Source organism: Apiospora hydei, assembly GCF_038363865.1.
Source record: "Apiospora hydei strain CBS 114990 chromosome Unknown utg000002l_segment0_segment0, whole genome shotgun sequence".
In the NCBI taxonomy this organism is placed as follows: domain Eukaryota; kingdom Fungi; phylum Ascomycota; class Sordariomycetes; order Amphisphaeriales; family Apiosporaceae; genus Apiospora; species Apiospora hydei.
The window spans coordinates 1124500-1139342 of NW_027117361.1; the positions used below are offsets into that span (position 1 = coordinate 1124500).

Sequence of the window (14843 nt, forward strand, 5' to 3'; positions counted from 1 at the left end):
ATGAGGGACTACAGACCCAAGTACCAGGCCGACCTGGAGTCGGTCCCTAACATAACCGGCATTTCCGCCATCTCGAAAGCTGACTCGGAAGGTCAATTCGTATTCACATTCAGCCACCCCCTTCTGGCACCGCTAGATCATGTTGAGGTGCAGGTGGTGCCTACCGAATGGTCAAGCTATCCGGCAGAGCACTCTTTTCTGGCTTGGGCAATCACCGAGATCCCCGCTGCCTTTGCAGAGCCGCTTGACAACTTTTTCATGCAGTCTTCAGGTCTCCGAGTCCAAGAAGCGCTTGCCGCACTCTCACAAAGCTTCATATCCTCTCTGGTAGGAGGAACAGCGGCAGTCGGCACTCAACCCGATGACGAGGAAGACGAGCTCATGACTGACATTGAAGATGGGGATTTTGGAGATGATACGGCCGGCGAAGAGGAAGAGGATGGATTTGGGGATTTCGACTATGACTCCGATGAAGACGCTGTTTTCGGTCTTGGGGGCAATGACGGCAGCCAAACGCCTACACTCGTAGCCGCTAAGGTTGAGCAGAAGATTGCGAATCGCATTCGCCGCGACTTCCGTGCTGCGCGTGCTTCGGGCTTCAAAGTAGGTGTGCTTTGTGGTTTCGAAGACACGGTGGAAAATAACATCGTTTCACTCTCTGTCCGTGTCGACAAGCTATGCCTATCCAGTGAGACTCTCGAGGCATGGAACCTTACCCTTGATGACTACATCATCCTCTTGATTCGATATGAACGGCATTACACAACGCTGGAGGACGCCTATGAACGAGCATCCGGCCTGTCGAACATGAAGTTTCGTTTGCGCAAGTGCCGCCGCTACAAACCGAGTCTACACCAAGCTCTCGAAGCCTTTCACTCGGACAATACTACCAAAAGCAAGGCCACCGTTGACCCCGACGAAACCGAATCAGCCCTGTCTGAGTTGAACCTCCTTGGCATCGGCCAGTCTATCGACACCTTCATGGATGCCGACTTTGTTTCCTTGCTCAAGCTTCGCAAGAGCTCAGGGGTAAGCTGGGACCAGGCAAATAAACAGCTCGCGAGCATGTCTCGTAATGTGGTTTCAGGACAGTCGAATGATCGTGCTGTCGACATGGGTTCGTCAAAGGGGGAAAGCGACGACGTCGATCAGACGAAACTTCCGGCCTTTATTGCGAAGGATCACTTCAAGGGCGAACAAGAGCTGTCTCTTCCACTTATCGCTGCCCAGTTTGCGATGCGCTATTTCGTCCGGTGTACCGACTACTGTATGGTATGTCACCAACAGGTCGAGGGCAATTTCGAGGCACTGAAGCCGTACGTTTGTGGCAACTCGCTCTGCCTTTTCCAGTACATGAGTATGGGACTGGGACCCAGTGTGAACCAGGAAATCCGCAATCAGCCAAATGTGGTCGATCTCCTCATCAGCTTCTGTTACGCCGGCTTGCAAGCCAATATGAGCGCTAATTCCGCACCTGGTCGTGGAGTACGCGACTTTCCTACAGGCCTCAATCTTCAGGTACCCAAAATCTACAGGAGCGGCAGCCTACCAATGTACAATATGTCAATTGCGATGCCTGCCTCGAGGGTCAATACTCCTTACTACAATCCTGTGAATACTGGCCAGCAAGACCCAGCAGAAGAACTTGCCGGATCTGTTGTGGTCAATGGAGTCGTGTTGGTCGATCCGATCACGGGTCGTATCAGCAGGAATACATTGAGCACATCGATCTTTGAGCTACATGAAAGTAAGAACGCGGACAGATTCAAGGAGGGAGCTGGGTAGCAATCGTGGCAACGCTCCAGTCCAGCGCAACCGAAAATGTGATCTTGCATGGCAGGGTTGAGAGCATTATTGGTTCGATGGTGACGTTGGCGATTGTATCGGTTCTGCCTCATGTGGACGCGCAGGTTGCGGATAAGTCAAGTGCGTACATGGTATTGTACGACGAGAACCTCGACGATCTCGAGGGAAATAGGAAGGCGGAAGCGATTCTCATGCAGCTTGAGACAATCCCCTCGGTGGTTACAATGCGATTGCACCTCACGGCCAACCCAACCCAACAGATTGAGAAGTGGGATCGACTTACACCAGCAGCCTCGAAACTGCTCAGATGGATAGTGGCATCCAACCGTTCATACATTGTCCAAGTCGATGAGTGTCCGACCGAAGATGGCAAGCCAGAGGAAGGTTTAGCTCGTCAACAGGAGCACATAAGTGGCGTGAAAGGTTGGCTGCAGTTCAGGTTTGCCCAGGGCTCTCCCGAGAAGGAAGTCCAGTTCCAAGAGGCTCTACGGCAGGTGAAGAAGCCGCACAAAACGATCCTTGCGTGGCACGGCAGCTCCCTCAGCAACTGGCACAGCATCATTCGTCAGGGCCTGAACTTTGAGCAGGTCCATAACGGCAGGGCTTATGGCAACGGTGTGTACTTTGGCCACGACTTCAATACGAGTCTTGGCTACTCTGGTCGTTCACACGGATGGGGCCCCGTTACTAGCTCCACATCCGGAAGCAAGCCTTACTGGCCAAACTCGGTTCTGAAGATCGGTTCGGCTGTCAGCCTCAATGAGCTCGTCAACTTGCCGGAGCAGTTTATCAGCAACAACAATTTCTGCATGGTTGTGCAACACGTTCACTGGATCCAGTGCAGATGTTTGTTCATCCAGCCTCACCAGTCGCCACAGGCACCTCAGACTGAAGCAGTACAACCGATCGGCACTGATACATCTACTAACAGACCCTCGAATGTTTTAGAGTTCATTCAGGATCCTGCCAACGAAGCCAAGGGATCGTCAGGGAAACTCTTCGTGCCACGAGGTGCCATCCCAACCCTCGAGGATAAAGGTGTTCAGCAGGCTTCCATGTCTTTGAAGAAGGATGCTCTCGGACATGATGGCGACAGCGAGGATGAAGACGAGGAAGACCGCATGTTTCTTACCATGAACGGGGGATCCCTTGACGATACTGCATCAACAACCCCGTTGTCATCCGAGGGCTCGGCCATCATCCTCGACACGACCAAGACCGACTTCCGGCCGTTCACTTTGGACCTCGATACGCTGCCGAAACTGAGCCCACCTTCGTACGCAACGAGCCAGGCGCAGAAGACCCTCGCGAAGGAAATCCAGAAGCTCCAAGCCACTCAGTCATCGGTCCCGATCCATGAACTCGGCTGGTTCATCGACTTTGACAAAATCACCAACATGTTCCACTGGATCGTCGAGCTGCACTCGTTTGACAAGAGCATGCCCCTCGCACAGGACATGGCACAGGCCAAAGTGAACAGCATCGTTTTGGAGCTGCGCTTCGGCCGCGAGTTCCCCTACTCCCCGCCTTTCGTGCGCGTGATCCGGCCGCGTTTCCTACCGTTCCATATGGGCGGTGGTGGCCACGTGACTGCGGGCGGCGCCATGTGCATGCAGCTGCTTACGAACAGCGGCTGGTCGCCCATCGCCAGCCTGGAGGGAGTGCTGCTCCAGGTCCGCATGGCGATGACCAACCCCGAGCCGCGGCCGGCGCGGCTGGAGAGTACCAAGCCCATTGACCTGTCCAAGAACAACAGCAGCAAGAGCAAGAAGGTCCAGTACCGTTGTACGGATTACGGCGTCGGTGAGGCGTTCGAGGCCTACAAGCGAGCGGCCATGACCCATAGTTGGGAAGTGCCCGCGGATCTGCTCGAGGCCACTACCGCCATGACAGAGGAGGACGGCGATGGAGAATAATGGTGCTATTGCTGCGACTACTAGCACATAGATTGGCAAACTCTCTGAATATTGCTCCGTCTCGAGAAAAAGAAGGAAAGAGAAGTGGCTGCCTGCTAAAGGTACACAAGCGCAATGATATAGCTTTTGCACAAGCGAAACGAGATAGCTTAATAAAAAAAGCGTTAACAATAGCTAAAACTCTTTTGTTGAATTTCATGTGAGCTTCGTTTCCCAGATTGCGCGGATAACAGGATGGCTCGTAGGCTAGTGATGGGATGGTAAGGGGAAGTATAGAATACAGAGTAACTTGCTGGCAATGGGCGATGATGGGACCATAAGCGGCTTAGAATAAATAATCATCAGTATAGCCCTACTGATTGCTTGCTTTAGGCCAGGGATACAGTTCAGGGTGAGCGGGAGTATCGGTGCAGTTGGGCAGCCTGAATGTAAGTAAGGGACGGAGTCCAATAACGTCACCAGTACCGGCCCAACGGCGGGTTGCCTAACTGGTCACTTACCCATTTATCCTCTGGCCTTTCGGTGCCCACTGTAAGCCCATTGGGAGTATCCTTGGCCAGCATAATTATATACCTCTATTATATGATGGTTGCTTTTGAACAATAGATATGTTGATGTAGTAGTATTCGTGGCGACCGATTATCCATATTGCTTGTTTCCCTCTTAGTGCTTACTGATTTGGATACAAAGACAGTTCTAACTGAATCACATCCAGTGCTTTGCATAGTTGCGCCGCGGTGGGATTTACCCCTTGTCGGCGGATTACGCTATTTCATGGCGGACAAACCCAACCCTCCTGATCAGGTGGTCTGATTGGTCGCGCCGGCGCCCTTGCCTCATACACGCAGATAAGGTGGGAGGATCGGAACGACTCCCTCCCACACTGCCTCAATATGGGGATGCTGTTTTCACGATTTATAATAAAATGTCTACTTCCCTGACAAGTCCCGATGAGGGGCATCCTCTGCTTCCTTCCATCTCCAATATTTGATGCTTCCGCTATCATTCTTTGCCTGAAAGCGAGCCACCAAATCGCCAATATTTTCAGGCAGGCGCTGTTGTGAGGAGCGCATGTAGCTTCTGGGAGCAACGATGATGGACGCAATATCACAGCAACTCCACATGGCCGCTCACGCGGACCTCTTGACCACCTTGTTGACGGCAGCGGTCGTAGGGCTCCTGGCCCACATGCCGATCCGCTCGTTCGAGTTCGAAATGGCCGTATACCATTTCCTGGCCGGCTGTGTGGTGTGCTTCTTCGGACTAGGTGGTCTATATTTCCACGCCGGACAAAGCAGCAGCCTCTATGCCGCCCTGGCCAGGTCTGCGCTTGTTCAGGCCATGTTCCACGTGGGCCTCCTTACCAGCATCGCTGTATACCGACTGGGCTTCCATCGGTGTCATCACATCCCCGGACCCTGGGGGCGAAGCTCTCGCGGTTCTACGCCGCGTACCTGGCCTCGAAGAAGTTGCAATTCCACAATGAACTCTTCCAGATGCATGAGACGTACGGCGATTTTGTTCGGACCGGTATGTGCTATGTCCACCTACCTCCTGAGGAAAGGGAAAATAGGGGGGATAAAGACTAATCGACGATGAGAAGGAGTGTGTGGCTCGTTCACTTGCTAAGCCTCAGCGGAAAATATAGGTCCCAGAGAAGTGTCTATAAGACGTAAGGCAGCCGTCAATGCCATTTTCGGTCCCCATTCGAAATGTGTCAAGTCGACGTGGCATGCCCAGTTCGGGCTGGACCCGAACAAGGTATCGATGATGGTGTGCCGTGATCGCGCCATGTACAGACGAAGGCGAAGAACTTGGGATAAGGCAATCTCAATCAAAGGTATATTCCGGACTGGGAACCGATTTTTTCCGTTCAACCTTTCCCCTTTTCCATCCCTACAACCCTAATTGCTCGAAGTCAAGGGGAGAAAAGAAGTCAAAGTCTGATCTTTTGTAGCACTCGCAACCTACGCCCCCGAATCAAGTCCCACGCCGACCTACTAGTCCAGCGCCTGCGGGAGCGGTCGGGCCGCCCCGTCAACGCGACGCAGTGGTCCATGTTCTTCAGCTTCGACATGATCGGCGACGTGGGCTACGGCAAGAGCTTCGACCAGCTCGCCACGCTCGAGGAGCACCCGGCCGTGAAACCCATCCACGGGAACATGTCCGAGCTGGCAATCCTGGGCCAAGTGCCCTGGCTCCTGCACCTCTTGAGCTCCATTCCCGGCGGCATGAAGGCGTTTGATGATACGGCCAACTTTTGTCAGGGCCAGCGGCGGACGAAGCAGAAGGTTGGTTTGTCTTTTTTTCGTCTTTATTTAAAGTGAATCTCCTATACTAGATTCACAAAAAGGGTAAATAAAGTTGTGTTTCCGCTTTGAAGTAGCTGACAGAGGGTAAATAGACGTGGAGCCAGGATGACTATCCCCAAGATATCGTTTCGTGGCTGCTCAAAGCCATGTCCGAGAAAGACGGTTCTGGGCCACCTTCGCTAGGGGCCCTGGATGAAGATACAAAGCTGCTCCTCATCGCTGGAAGGTGAGTACCCAATTACCTCGAAACTAGATTGTAAAAGAAAGCAGCCAGCTTACAGAACTCGGTTAAAATCCAGTGAGACCACAGCCACCGCTCTAACCAACGCCCTATTCTTCGCCTCCATGCATCGCGAAAAGCAGGAGAAGCTGCGCGCGGCCCTAACCGAGAGCACCTGTGCCGAAACCAACAATTGGAGCTACGAGGCGGTCCAGAGCGTTAAGTACCTCGACCACTTCATTAACGAGACCATGCGGCTCAAGCCGTCCGTGATCCTGAGCGGGCGCTACGAGACGCCCCCGAGGGTTTGCAAGTAGACGAGGTCCGCATCCCCGGCCGCGTCGTCGTGACGGCCCCGCTCGTCTGGCTACATCGGGATCCCCGGTACTGGCAGCGGCCCGACGAGTTCCTGCCGGAGCGGTGGGGGAGGACCGGCGGGCGGAGATGGGGACGGATGGGGCTCCTTACTTTCCCTTTTCTCTTGGTAAGCACTCTTTTCATTCTCCACCACTACATAAATGCTCTAAGAGGCTTGTCCTTTCATCCGTTACACGGTTTTGTCATCACCAAGCCTTATACATTGGCTAATGGTGGGTGATTTTCCCTGAAAATAGGCGCTTTCAGCTGCGTTGGGAAGAACCTCGGTCTCATGACCCTGAGAATCGCGCTTTCCGCTATCATCCAGAACTTCAAAGTGAGCTTTGCTCCTGGGGAGACGGGTGTCGTGTTTGACAATGAGGCCTTGGACACATTCACGACGACGATTCAACCGCTCAAGTTGCAGTTCACGCCGCTCGAGGCTCCGTGAATACAATGATATCTGTACTTGCTTTGATATGGGTTGAACGATGTTCAATGCCGATGTTGTCTGTTAATTTTTGCTCAAGAATGAAAGACATAAGCTTCGCTGTGATTCTGAAAAGACCATCTGGCTATTCCATGGCATCACACCGTATGATCCTATGTTAAGAAAGGAAACCAATGGTGATGATGCTGCAACAATTTCTGTACGATGAAGGGGCCTTTCCGGCCACATGCATCTATCTCCTGTTCTACACTGTAGACGAATATGATGGGCTATGGGCGACAAAAAACATTACGATATGTGATAGCCTAGTAAAGATAATTTGCAATGTATCGTGGGTTTTTCTATTTTATTGATCGATCGTCTCTTATCCCAGCATTCCATCGCCTTCGATCACTCCTCTGTCGCCTTTACATGACCTCCGTTCACGTTGCCATCACAGACCGGTTGTTACCTGACTTACACATTGCCTTCAGACGATGGGATTTGTGCTGTGACTGCTACTCACCTTCTAAGAACACATCACTGACTGCTTTTCCCCTCGATTTTGCTAACGAGAATCCTTAGCAGGAAGTCGTTGTCGTCTGATCGGGCTGCTCAACGACGCACCTACACCTCATTGGCATACGTACATCTTGCTTGAGGCGATCCCGATCTGGCCCGGTCTTTAGCATCTCTTGATACAACCCAACTGACGCACTTACCGACCCTGCACCAAAACTTCATCTTGCTTGCAAGTCTTTTTGAGAGAAAGAACGACAGCGCTCTTGACTAAGTCACCGAATACATCCCGGCTGGCTCTTCTGGGCTGGACGATCGACAATGTCCGACCCAAAGGGCTTGAAACACGCCAGAGGCGATGAGAACGACGGCAGTAGCACCACCCCGTCGTCGAAACGTGGCAAGCGTAACGATGGCACTTACTACTACCGTGCTTGTTCTTCTGCTCCGAGTGGCATCCCGCCTAAGGTAGAGCCTCGCAAGAACATCCTACAAGAGATCTTGGCGAGTGAGATAGTAGGAAAAGATACGCTCGATTTTCTCATGGGAGCAAAAAGAGAAAGCGCCCAACACCTTGCCAATGACCATACCATCACCCAACAGTCACAACGGCCTGGGCTCTACCATACCGCCCCGGAGGTCTCGACTCCAGGAGGCAACCTACTGCTCAACGAGCAGTTCCTGGAGGCCGATTTGCAGGCGGTTCGAGACGAGTACGCCGAGCTGGAGGCCCAACTGAACGAACTGGCATTGCTGCCACAAGGACAACACCAAGACACCGAAGCGGCCATCCAAAACCAGATCGAGCGGCTACTAAACCAGCGCATAGTACTGCATGGCACGATCAAGAGCAGCGAGCAATGGCTGCAGGACATCCGGCACAGCGGCGGCGACCCTTTGGAGGTAGTAGCCTAGAACGCCCCCTTCCAAAGCGGCGCAGCAGGAGCACCTGCAGCGGTGGTGGTGGAGGATGTGGATCTCGGCGCCGAGCTGCCGTGGATCGACTGGACGACAGAGGATGTCAGGAACTGGGACGCGCTTCGGGCGGCCGAGATAGCGGACCTTTCACCTCTCGACGAAGAGCATATCGCCAAGTATGGCCCCGGCAACGAAGTCGCGCGCTGGTGGGAGAGGCGGATACTGCGATGATGATGAAGAAGAAGAAGCACAGATAAAGAATGAAGGGTCGCCGTCGGAAGGAGAAGGCCGCGGCGAGCGAGCGGGACGCAAATGCAAAGCAGCGCATAGAAGTGGACTCCTTGTGGTGGGGATGGAGGAACAGAGTCCCTTAATTACACGAACCACAGGACTAGATGCTGCGACAACATACGGCAAACGGCAAACGGCATGGACGGAGTTTTTATTAAAGGCCAAAGAGGCCAAGTCGAGAAAGTTCGATCCTGGCCGTCCTTAATACCCATCTTTTCCCTGAGGCGCAGAAATTCGGCCGGTAATGAATGGCTTTATAATAGACAATGGAAGAATGATTCCGATATTACACAAGTCTCATGCGTCTTTGTTGACTGAGTAAATTTGAAATGACATTTGCTTGGCTAACCCCTTCACAACCACGCAGAATTCCAATTGCATTGCAAGGGAACCTATACCAAGCAAAAAAACCAAGATAGCCAAGAGTCCTGGTCCTGGGCTGGGCAACAGCTATTGGGTTTTATCCATCCCTGGCGCAACTTCTCCACAGCCACCCCGTGAGAGGTTACTCGGCGACAAGAAGCAAAAAAAAGTATAAAGAGGCCGGCCCACGGCACCGAGAAACCCAGCGTCGAAATTCTGCTTGTGGTGCGACCGCCCTTTCTATCTTTCTTTCTTGGATTTTGTAAGTGCTTCCATTTATATCTAACTTACACTTACGGTGGATCCTCTTGAATCTACAGCTACCGACGCCCAACTTCCAGGCCGCTGTTGACCACCTTGAGATCGGGTTTGGCCACGTAACTAACGCTTTGGAGAAGACATTGGACGACGTGGACGGTGATACCGTTACCAAGGAGCTTGGTGCCTTGAGAAAGATGGCGTTCGGCCTCAAGACGACTGCGGCCAGTCTCGCTTTGGCCGTCGACATGGCCGAGGCCACGCGCGATGGCCGCGGTATCAAAAGGCCCATCGTCGACGTGGAAAAAGCGAGTGCTTATGATGTTTGGCAGGAGGACCAGGAGGAGGATCCCTGGACGCCATTCTGGTTGTACCTAAAGCTCTTAGTGTTTTGGGCCATTCTTGGGGCGGTTGTGTGCTATGCCATGCCATTGCTTCTTTGTCTGGTGAGTTTTTCTTTCGAAAAGAGTGCTGCTGTTTAGAAGGCCGAGGAGGCTGACTGGCTGAATGCCAAACCAGGGACGAAAAACGATATTATACGGCACACCAGGGAAGTGCTATAGCTACGAATATATACCTTGGCTTTGGTCTTGGGATTAGCGCATCGATTGGGAGGGACGGCGTTCGGCAACTGGGAGCTTTTGGGGTTTGATTGCCAAAAGCGAAATGGGATGGGAGCAGGCGGGCGCGGCGAAAGGCCTGGTATAATGCTGTTGTTCATGATATGGATGAACCATGGTTTTTGAAGGGAGGGAGTCGAGTTCCCGGCATGATTTACTGATACCCGGTTTGGAAGCACAATATCATGGTGTACGAGGGCCGAACCGAGACAGCACTCGAGTCATTACCGAAGTAATTCAGGTTCGCAATACAGGTTGCTAGGAAGAACGCAGCTTTCTAGCACGCCAGACATAAATAACACGAGTTAAGAAGTGCCACGTGAAGAATGTTGAAAAAACTAAAGAAAGAAAGAGAAGCCTAGGTTGATGATGCATGAGTTATCCGGCCATCTCTCCTGTTACCTGTTCGGAATATGACGAAATTGGGCAGGCCAATCAGGTGTTGTAGATTCAGCACCCACCCTTTTCACCGCCTGCTCCAAGCGGCAGAGCGTAAAGCTTGGTGGGCCCAGCTGGCCAAGCTGGGAGGGTGTCGGTCGTCGGCATGATGGCTGGTGGGCGGGCTGGCTGGTTTAGTGGTTTACGTTTAGTGTGCCTGGTGACAAAGGCGGCGCTCTCCGTGCAAGAAGCCAACCTTGTAAGTCAGCATTCGCATGAGAAGAAGCAAAGCAAGCCTCGTCACAATCCGGCAGATTAGAGCGAAATGGGCCACTCCCTCTGAACCAGACACAACAATCAATAGCCCTCACCACGCTTCTGGGTAATGCTATTATAGTTTACGGGTCGTTTCTGAACAAATAATCAATCTGCTCGCTTGAAGGCAGCTACTCACCCGAAAACAACATCCTGCCCTCTTCCCTTGTTCGCACAGCTATCTTTCCAATTCCTCCAACACGGCGAACAATCTCCGAAATCTTGTCAACCCACAACTTCCAGGGCATTCCCATTTTCTCTCCCTCCCACCGATCTCTCTACACAGCTGTCTCAAGCTTGTCGGCACTTCAAATACGTACAGCCTCACATCGTATTGCGACAAGCATTTGTTCAAGCCATGGCAACCGCCGATACTTCCTCGTCGGCCATGGCTACCAAGCCTGGCCGAGGTGGTGATCTTCGACCCCAATCCCCTCCCGCCCAGGCCTCGAAGCGCGACAAGAAGCGACAGGTCCTCAGCGAAAAGCTCGCCCTCCTGACCGACCAAATGAGCCGTGATCGCGACAGGAGCTACCGAGAAGAGCTTCAGAAAATTCAGGTCGACCTCAATCTCGTCGGCCGGGTCGATCCGTACGCCGAACGCCCTCTCGACGAGATTCAGCGCGAATATCGTGAGCTTTCACAAGCCAGTGCCAATGGCACCGACCGCCCGAACCGCACTCTCCTGGAAATGGCAGGCCCATCCTTCCAGGACTGGGTACACAACGTAGAAGACCTGATAGAGACTCGTGACTACGATCTGACGAGCCAGAAGGTGCGCAACTTGCCTGCTGGCAGAATCAATGCGCTGCCCATACTGACCCAACTTTCCTCTCTAGTACGAATATGAGCGACGTCTACAAGAGAACCACAATACTTGCGCCTACAAGATCGAGGTCGCGAAGCGAGAGTACAGGGCCCTGTCCTCCACCCTCCGAGACCGACTTATCAATGCGATAGCGTCCAAGAAAGCCCGCTTGAGCAGGGAGAAGGAGGCCCTGGAGATTTCCGACAGCTCGGCCTTGTTCCTCCACCCCAATCAATTCAGCCTTACGAACCCCTCCAGCCCTGGCGGCACTCATGCAAAGCGAACCACCCGTCTGCGCCGAGAGATGGAAGAGCAGGCCGGTTACGCCGACAATAAAAAGAGGAAGCGTAATGGCGGCGACGAGGACGGCTCGCCCGCACCGATCCGAAGAGCTCTCGACGGCTCCAACACCACCCCATTGTGGCAGAACGACCGCATCCGAGCTATGCGCAAGGAGACGGGCCCCATTTACAGCATTGATAAGCTCTTTACCGATAAGGAGCTATCCATGAACTACAACACGGCCGCCTTGGCCTCCTACAAGTACCTGCTTACCCGTCGTGACGCCAACGGCAACGTCTTGACGCCCCCTGAGGATAGCGAGGCTAGCAACGGGGAGGCGCATGAGGAGGATGAGGAACTGGCAGCCCCGACAATGGAGCGCCAACCGTCGCACGCTACACGCAGCACCCGTGGCGGACACAACAACATCCAGAACTTCCTGGATGACAAGGTCCTTGGCATAGAAGGTCTCGCCAACTTCGAGATTGCCGGAAACCTCGATAAGATGGGCACCCAGGAGCCCAAGCTTCCTCCCCTGATCCACTCGCAGTACTCCAAGGCCTATGTGAAGTCCGAGTCTAACACACCCATGGGCCTCAACCAAGACGATGCTCAGCAGGACTTCATGATCATGAACGTCTTCAAGAGCTACCAACGACACAAGGGTACGGGCTCAAATATCGACGTACCGAATGGCGGGAGACGGTTGCTTGAGAATATGGTCCATAGTCCAGCTGCTCCACGACCAGTCGCATACATCCAGGGACAGAGGCCTTCCGTTGAGAACCTCTCCGAATCTCTGGGCGTCCCCTCCAGTAGTCTGCGCGACGAACCTGGGCTTGGCAGCAGCATCCTGAGCGGCCTGGCGCCTGGTGTTGTCGCTAACAACCACGCATCTCCCGCCGCCCCACCGATGAGCCGGCAGAGCAGCTATGGAGGCGCTGCCATGTCTCGACAGGGTAGTGGAAGGGGCAAGCGCCGAGGTTAGAAGAGATGAGACAAGATTCGTTCTTGGCATCGGTCGGCGAAATATATATGGGGGGCTTGTTGAAGAAGTACAATGGGCATACGGCACAACGGAGTCTTTGGTGGAGGGATGGGATTTCTGATTTTCTCACGCGCCAATCATCTGATCGATGCGGCATAGCGAATGGTTTTATGGCATATGGCATGACACGGGGCTTCTCCTATTTTTACTTTGTTCTATTTTCTTATCCAGTCCGTGTGGCACGTTTGCCATTTGCGCAACATACCCAGTAGATGCCCAACATAAGGATTTTCAAACAATTGATTGTAATTCTTCTGAAATTAGTATGAATATGCACAACAAAGATATGAATGTCGATCTGCTCTGTAATGACTCGCTCTACGTATCCCCTTGCCTTGCCCCACAACACCCATTAATTAGCAAACGCGCTCCTACTAGATTTCTTCTTCCCCTCCGTTCAGGGTCCAAATACCAAGGCTCTAACCTCGATACTCTCCCGCCCCTCGGCATCGGGCCGCGTCCGCGGGTCCTCGAAGGCCGAGTGGGGCGTCCTGCCGCCCTGGACGAGTTGCCGTTCGCTTTCCGGCCGCAGGCTCTCGCTGTCGAAGCACTCGAGCAGCAGGCGCTCGTCGGGGGTCATGCCGCTCCAGTAGTACCACTGCTGGCCCGGGTGGTGCGCGACGGCGGCGGTCTGGCCGGTGTAGCCGCCCGGGTAGCGGTGCTCGACGGGGATGGCGTCCTGGTCGCGGAAGGAGGCGGACGAGGCGAAGGCGAGGGGGTGGCTTCGACGGGGTGCCGGTTCAGGGAGCGCCAGACGTTGATGATGCGGTACCGGGTCCCCTGCGCGAGGAGCTGGGAGGCGTCGGCGGCGGGGAGGTGCCGGTGGATGCGCTGGACGACGGATTGGGCGGTTTGGTCGATGTGGGTGTAGAGCACGGGGCACGCCGGGCGGAGAGGCCGGCGCGGCGGATGGTGTGGTCGAAGATTTGGACGCGGGTGGCGCCGGGGACGTGGGAGAGGAGGAGGGCGGTTACTTCGGGGTAGTATTTGGTGGTTATGCTGGTTTCGTCGTCGAAGTCTACGGCCTCTTCCTTGTTGCTGCTTGAGAAAGCGTCCGCGGTGTCTGGGGAGGAGGAGGAGGAGGAGGAGGAGGAGGAGGAGGAGAAGAAGGGGGCAGGTATTGGGAGGAAAGCGTCGTGGTCCAGGGTGAACTCGGACTCGCGGCCCCGGATGTCGTTGATTTGGACGGGTTGCGGGTTCACCACCAGGTTGCGCTTGGGCTCGCCGGCGGGCGGGTCTTCGACGTAGTTCACGGCGGTGACGCCGGGGGCGGGACGGTGGCTGAAGTTCAGGGTGGCGGTTACGGGGCCGCGGGGGACGGGGGGAGGGGGTTATGGCCATGGCTGATTGGTGGTTATAGTACAGGAGGAGTGTTGCTAGTTAGGGTTTATGGGCAGGGGATATATGTGTGCAAGTAGTCTTATGGATGGGTGAACAGGGTGGCCTATATGGTCACTGAATACAAGAGAGGTCGGCCCAAGTAGTCAAGTTGACTTATAAGTAATCGTGGAGCGGGAATGATCTGAGACGCTACGAGGGATCACAGGAGATTCAACGGTTTTGCATTTCTAATCATAGAAGTGAAGATGCGAGCTATGATTCGATTAATGATCACGCAATTCGGAGAAGCTGTGTTCCCTTCACGTTACCAAGCTTCACATTCGGCATTTGGAGAGCATCTCGAAAACCCATTGGCTCCTAGGGTGCTACCTTCATATCCCTTTGACAAGAAGGGCGTGCCTCGACCGGATGGCGTCATCTCGTTGGAGTAGGTAGGCTCTGCTCTTAATATGTCGGATTGGGGTATGTCACACAAGATGTATTTCTCTGCAGTGTAGCTAGCACAGCAGGGACATCTTTCCGCCAGACGGCGCATCAGTCTGGCCGGCGCAGTGTTAAGTGCATGCTGATAAAGTAGTATCACTCCGCTATGCCATGACAAAGCAGCTGAAACGGAATGTCTTGATGGTGTCTTATTAATCAGCAGGGTACATACCTTGAT

The 14843-nt window shown here is 53.8% G+C and overlaps 6 protein-coding genes across 6 annotated transcripts; 4 read left to right on the top strand and 2 right to left on the bottom strand.

Moving 5' to 3' along the window:
* PG997_000335 (uncharacterized protein) lies at positions 1–3722 on the top strand (the record flags this gene model as incomplete). Its single annotated transcript, XM_066804650.1, has 2 exons — positions 1–1781; positions 1841–3722. The coding sequence occupies 2 exons, from the start codon at positions 1–3 to the stop codon at positions 3720–3722; spliced, it is 3663 nt and encodes a 1220-aa protein (XP_066674423.1).
* Positions 3723–4852: 1130 nt separating this feature from the next.
* On the bottom strand, positions 4853–5117 carry PG997_000336 (uncharacterized protein; the record flags this gene model as incomplete). The annotated part of the gene is made up of 2 exons (XM_066804651.1): positions 4853–4985; positions 5014–5117. 2 exons carry the CDS (start codon positions 5115–5117, stop codon positions 4853–4855), a joined length of 237 nt encoding a protein of 78 aa, XP_066674424.1.
* Positions 5118–5680: 563 nt separating this feature from the next.
* PG997_000337 (cytochrome P450 67) lies at positions 5681–7062 on the top strand (the record flags this gene model as incomplete). Its single annotated transcript, XM_066804652.1, is given in 5 exon segments — positions 5681–6013; positions 6127–6260; positions 6334–6559; positions 6577–6848; positions 6879–7062. Coding segments are annotated over 5 exon segments (1149 nt in total), but the record flags the coding sequence as incomplete, so codon positions are not given.
* Positions 7063–7881: 819 nt separating this feature from the next.
* Positions 7882–9872, top strand: PG997_000338 (uncharacterized protein; the record flags this gene model as incomplete). Its single annotated transcript, XM_066804653.1, has 2 exons — positions 7882–8463; positions 9453–9872. 2 exons carry the CDS (start codon positions 7882–7884, stop codon positions 9870–9872), a joined length of 1002 nt encoding a protein of 333 aa, XP_066674426.1.
* A 1189-nt stretch (positions 9873–11061) lies between these two features.
* Positions 11062–12781, top strand: PG997_000339 (Sds3-like-domain-containing protein; the record flags this gene model as incomplete). The annotated part of the gene is made up of 2 exons (XM_066804654.1): positions 11062–11478; positions 11543–12781. The coding sequence occupies 2 exons, from the start codon at positions 11062–11064 to the stop codon at positions 12779–12781; spliced, it is 1656 nt and encodes a 551-aa protein (XP_066674427.1).
* A 457-nt stretch (positions 12782–13238) lies between these two features.
* On the bottom strand, positions 13239–14520 carry PG997_000340 (uncharacterized protein; the record flags this gene model as incomplete). Its single annotated transcript, XM_066804655.1, has 3 exons — positions 13239–13621; positions 13725–14122; positions 14501–14520. 3 exons carry the CDS (start codon positions 14518–14520, stop codon positions 13239–13241), a joined length of 801 nt encoding a protein of 266 aa, XP_066674428.1.
* Positions 14521–14843: the final 323 nt, after the last annotated feature.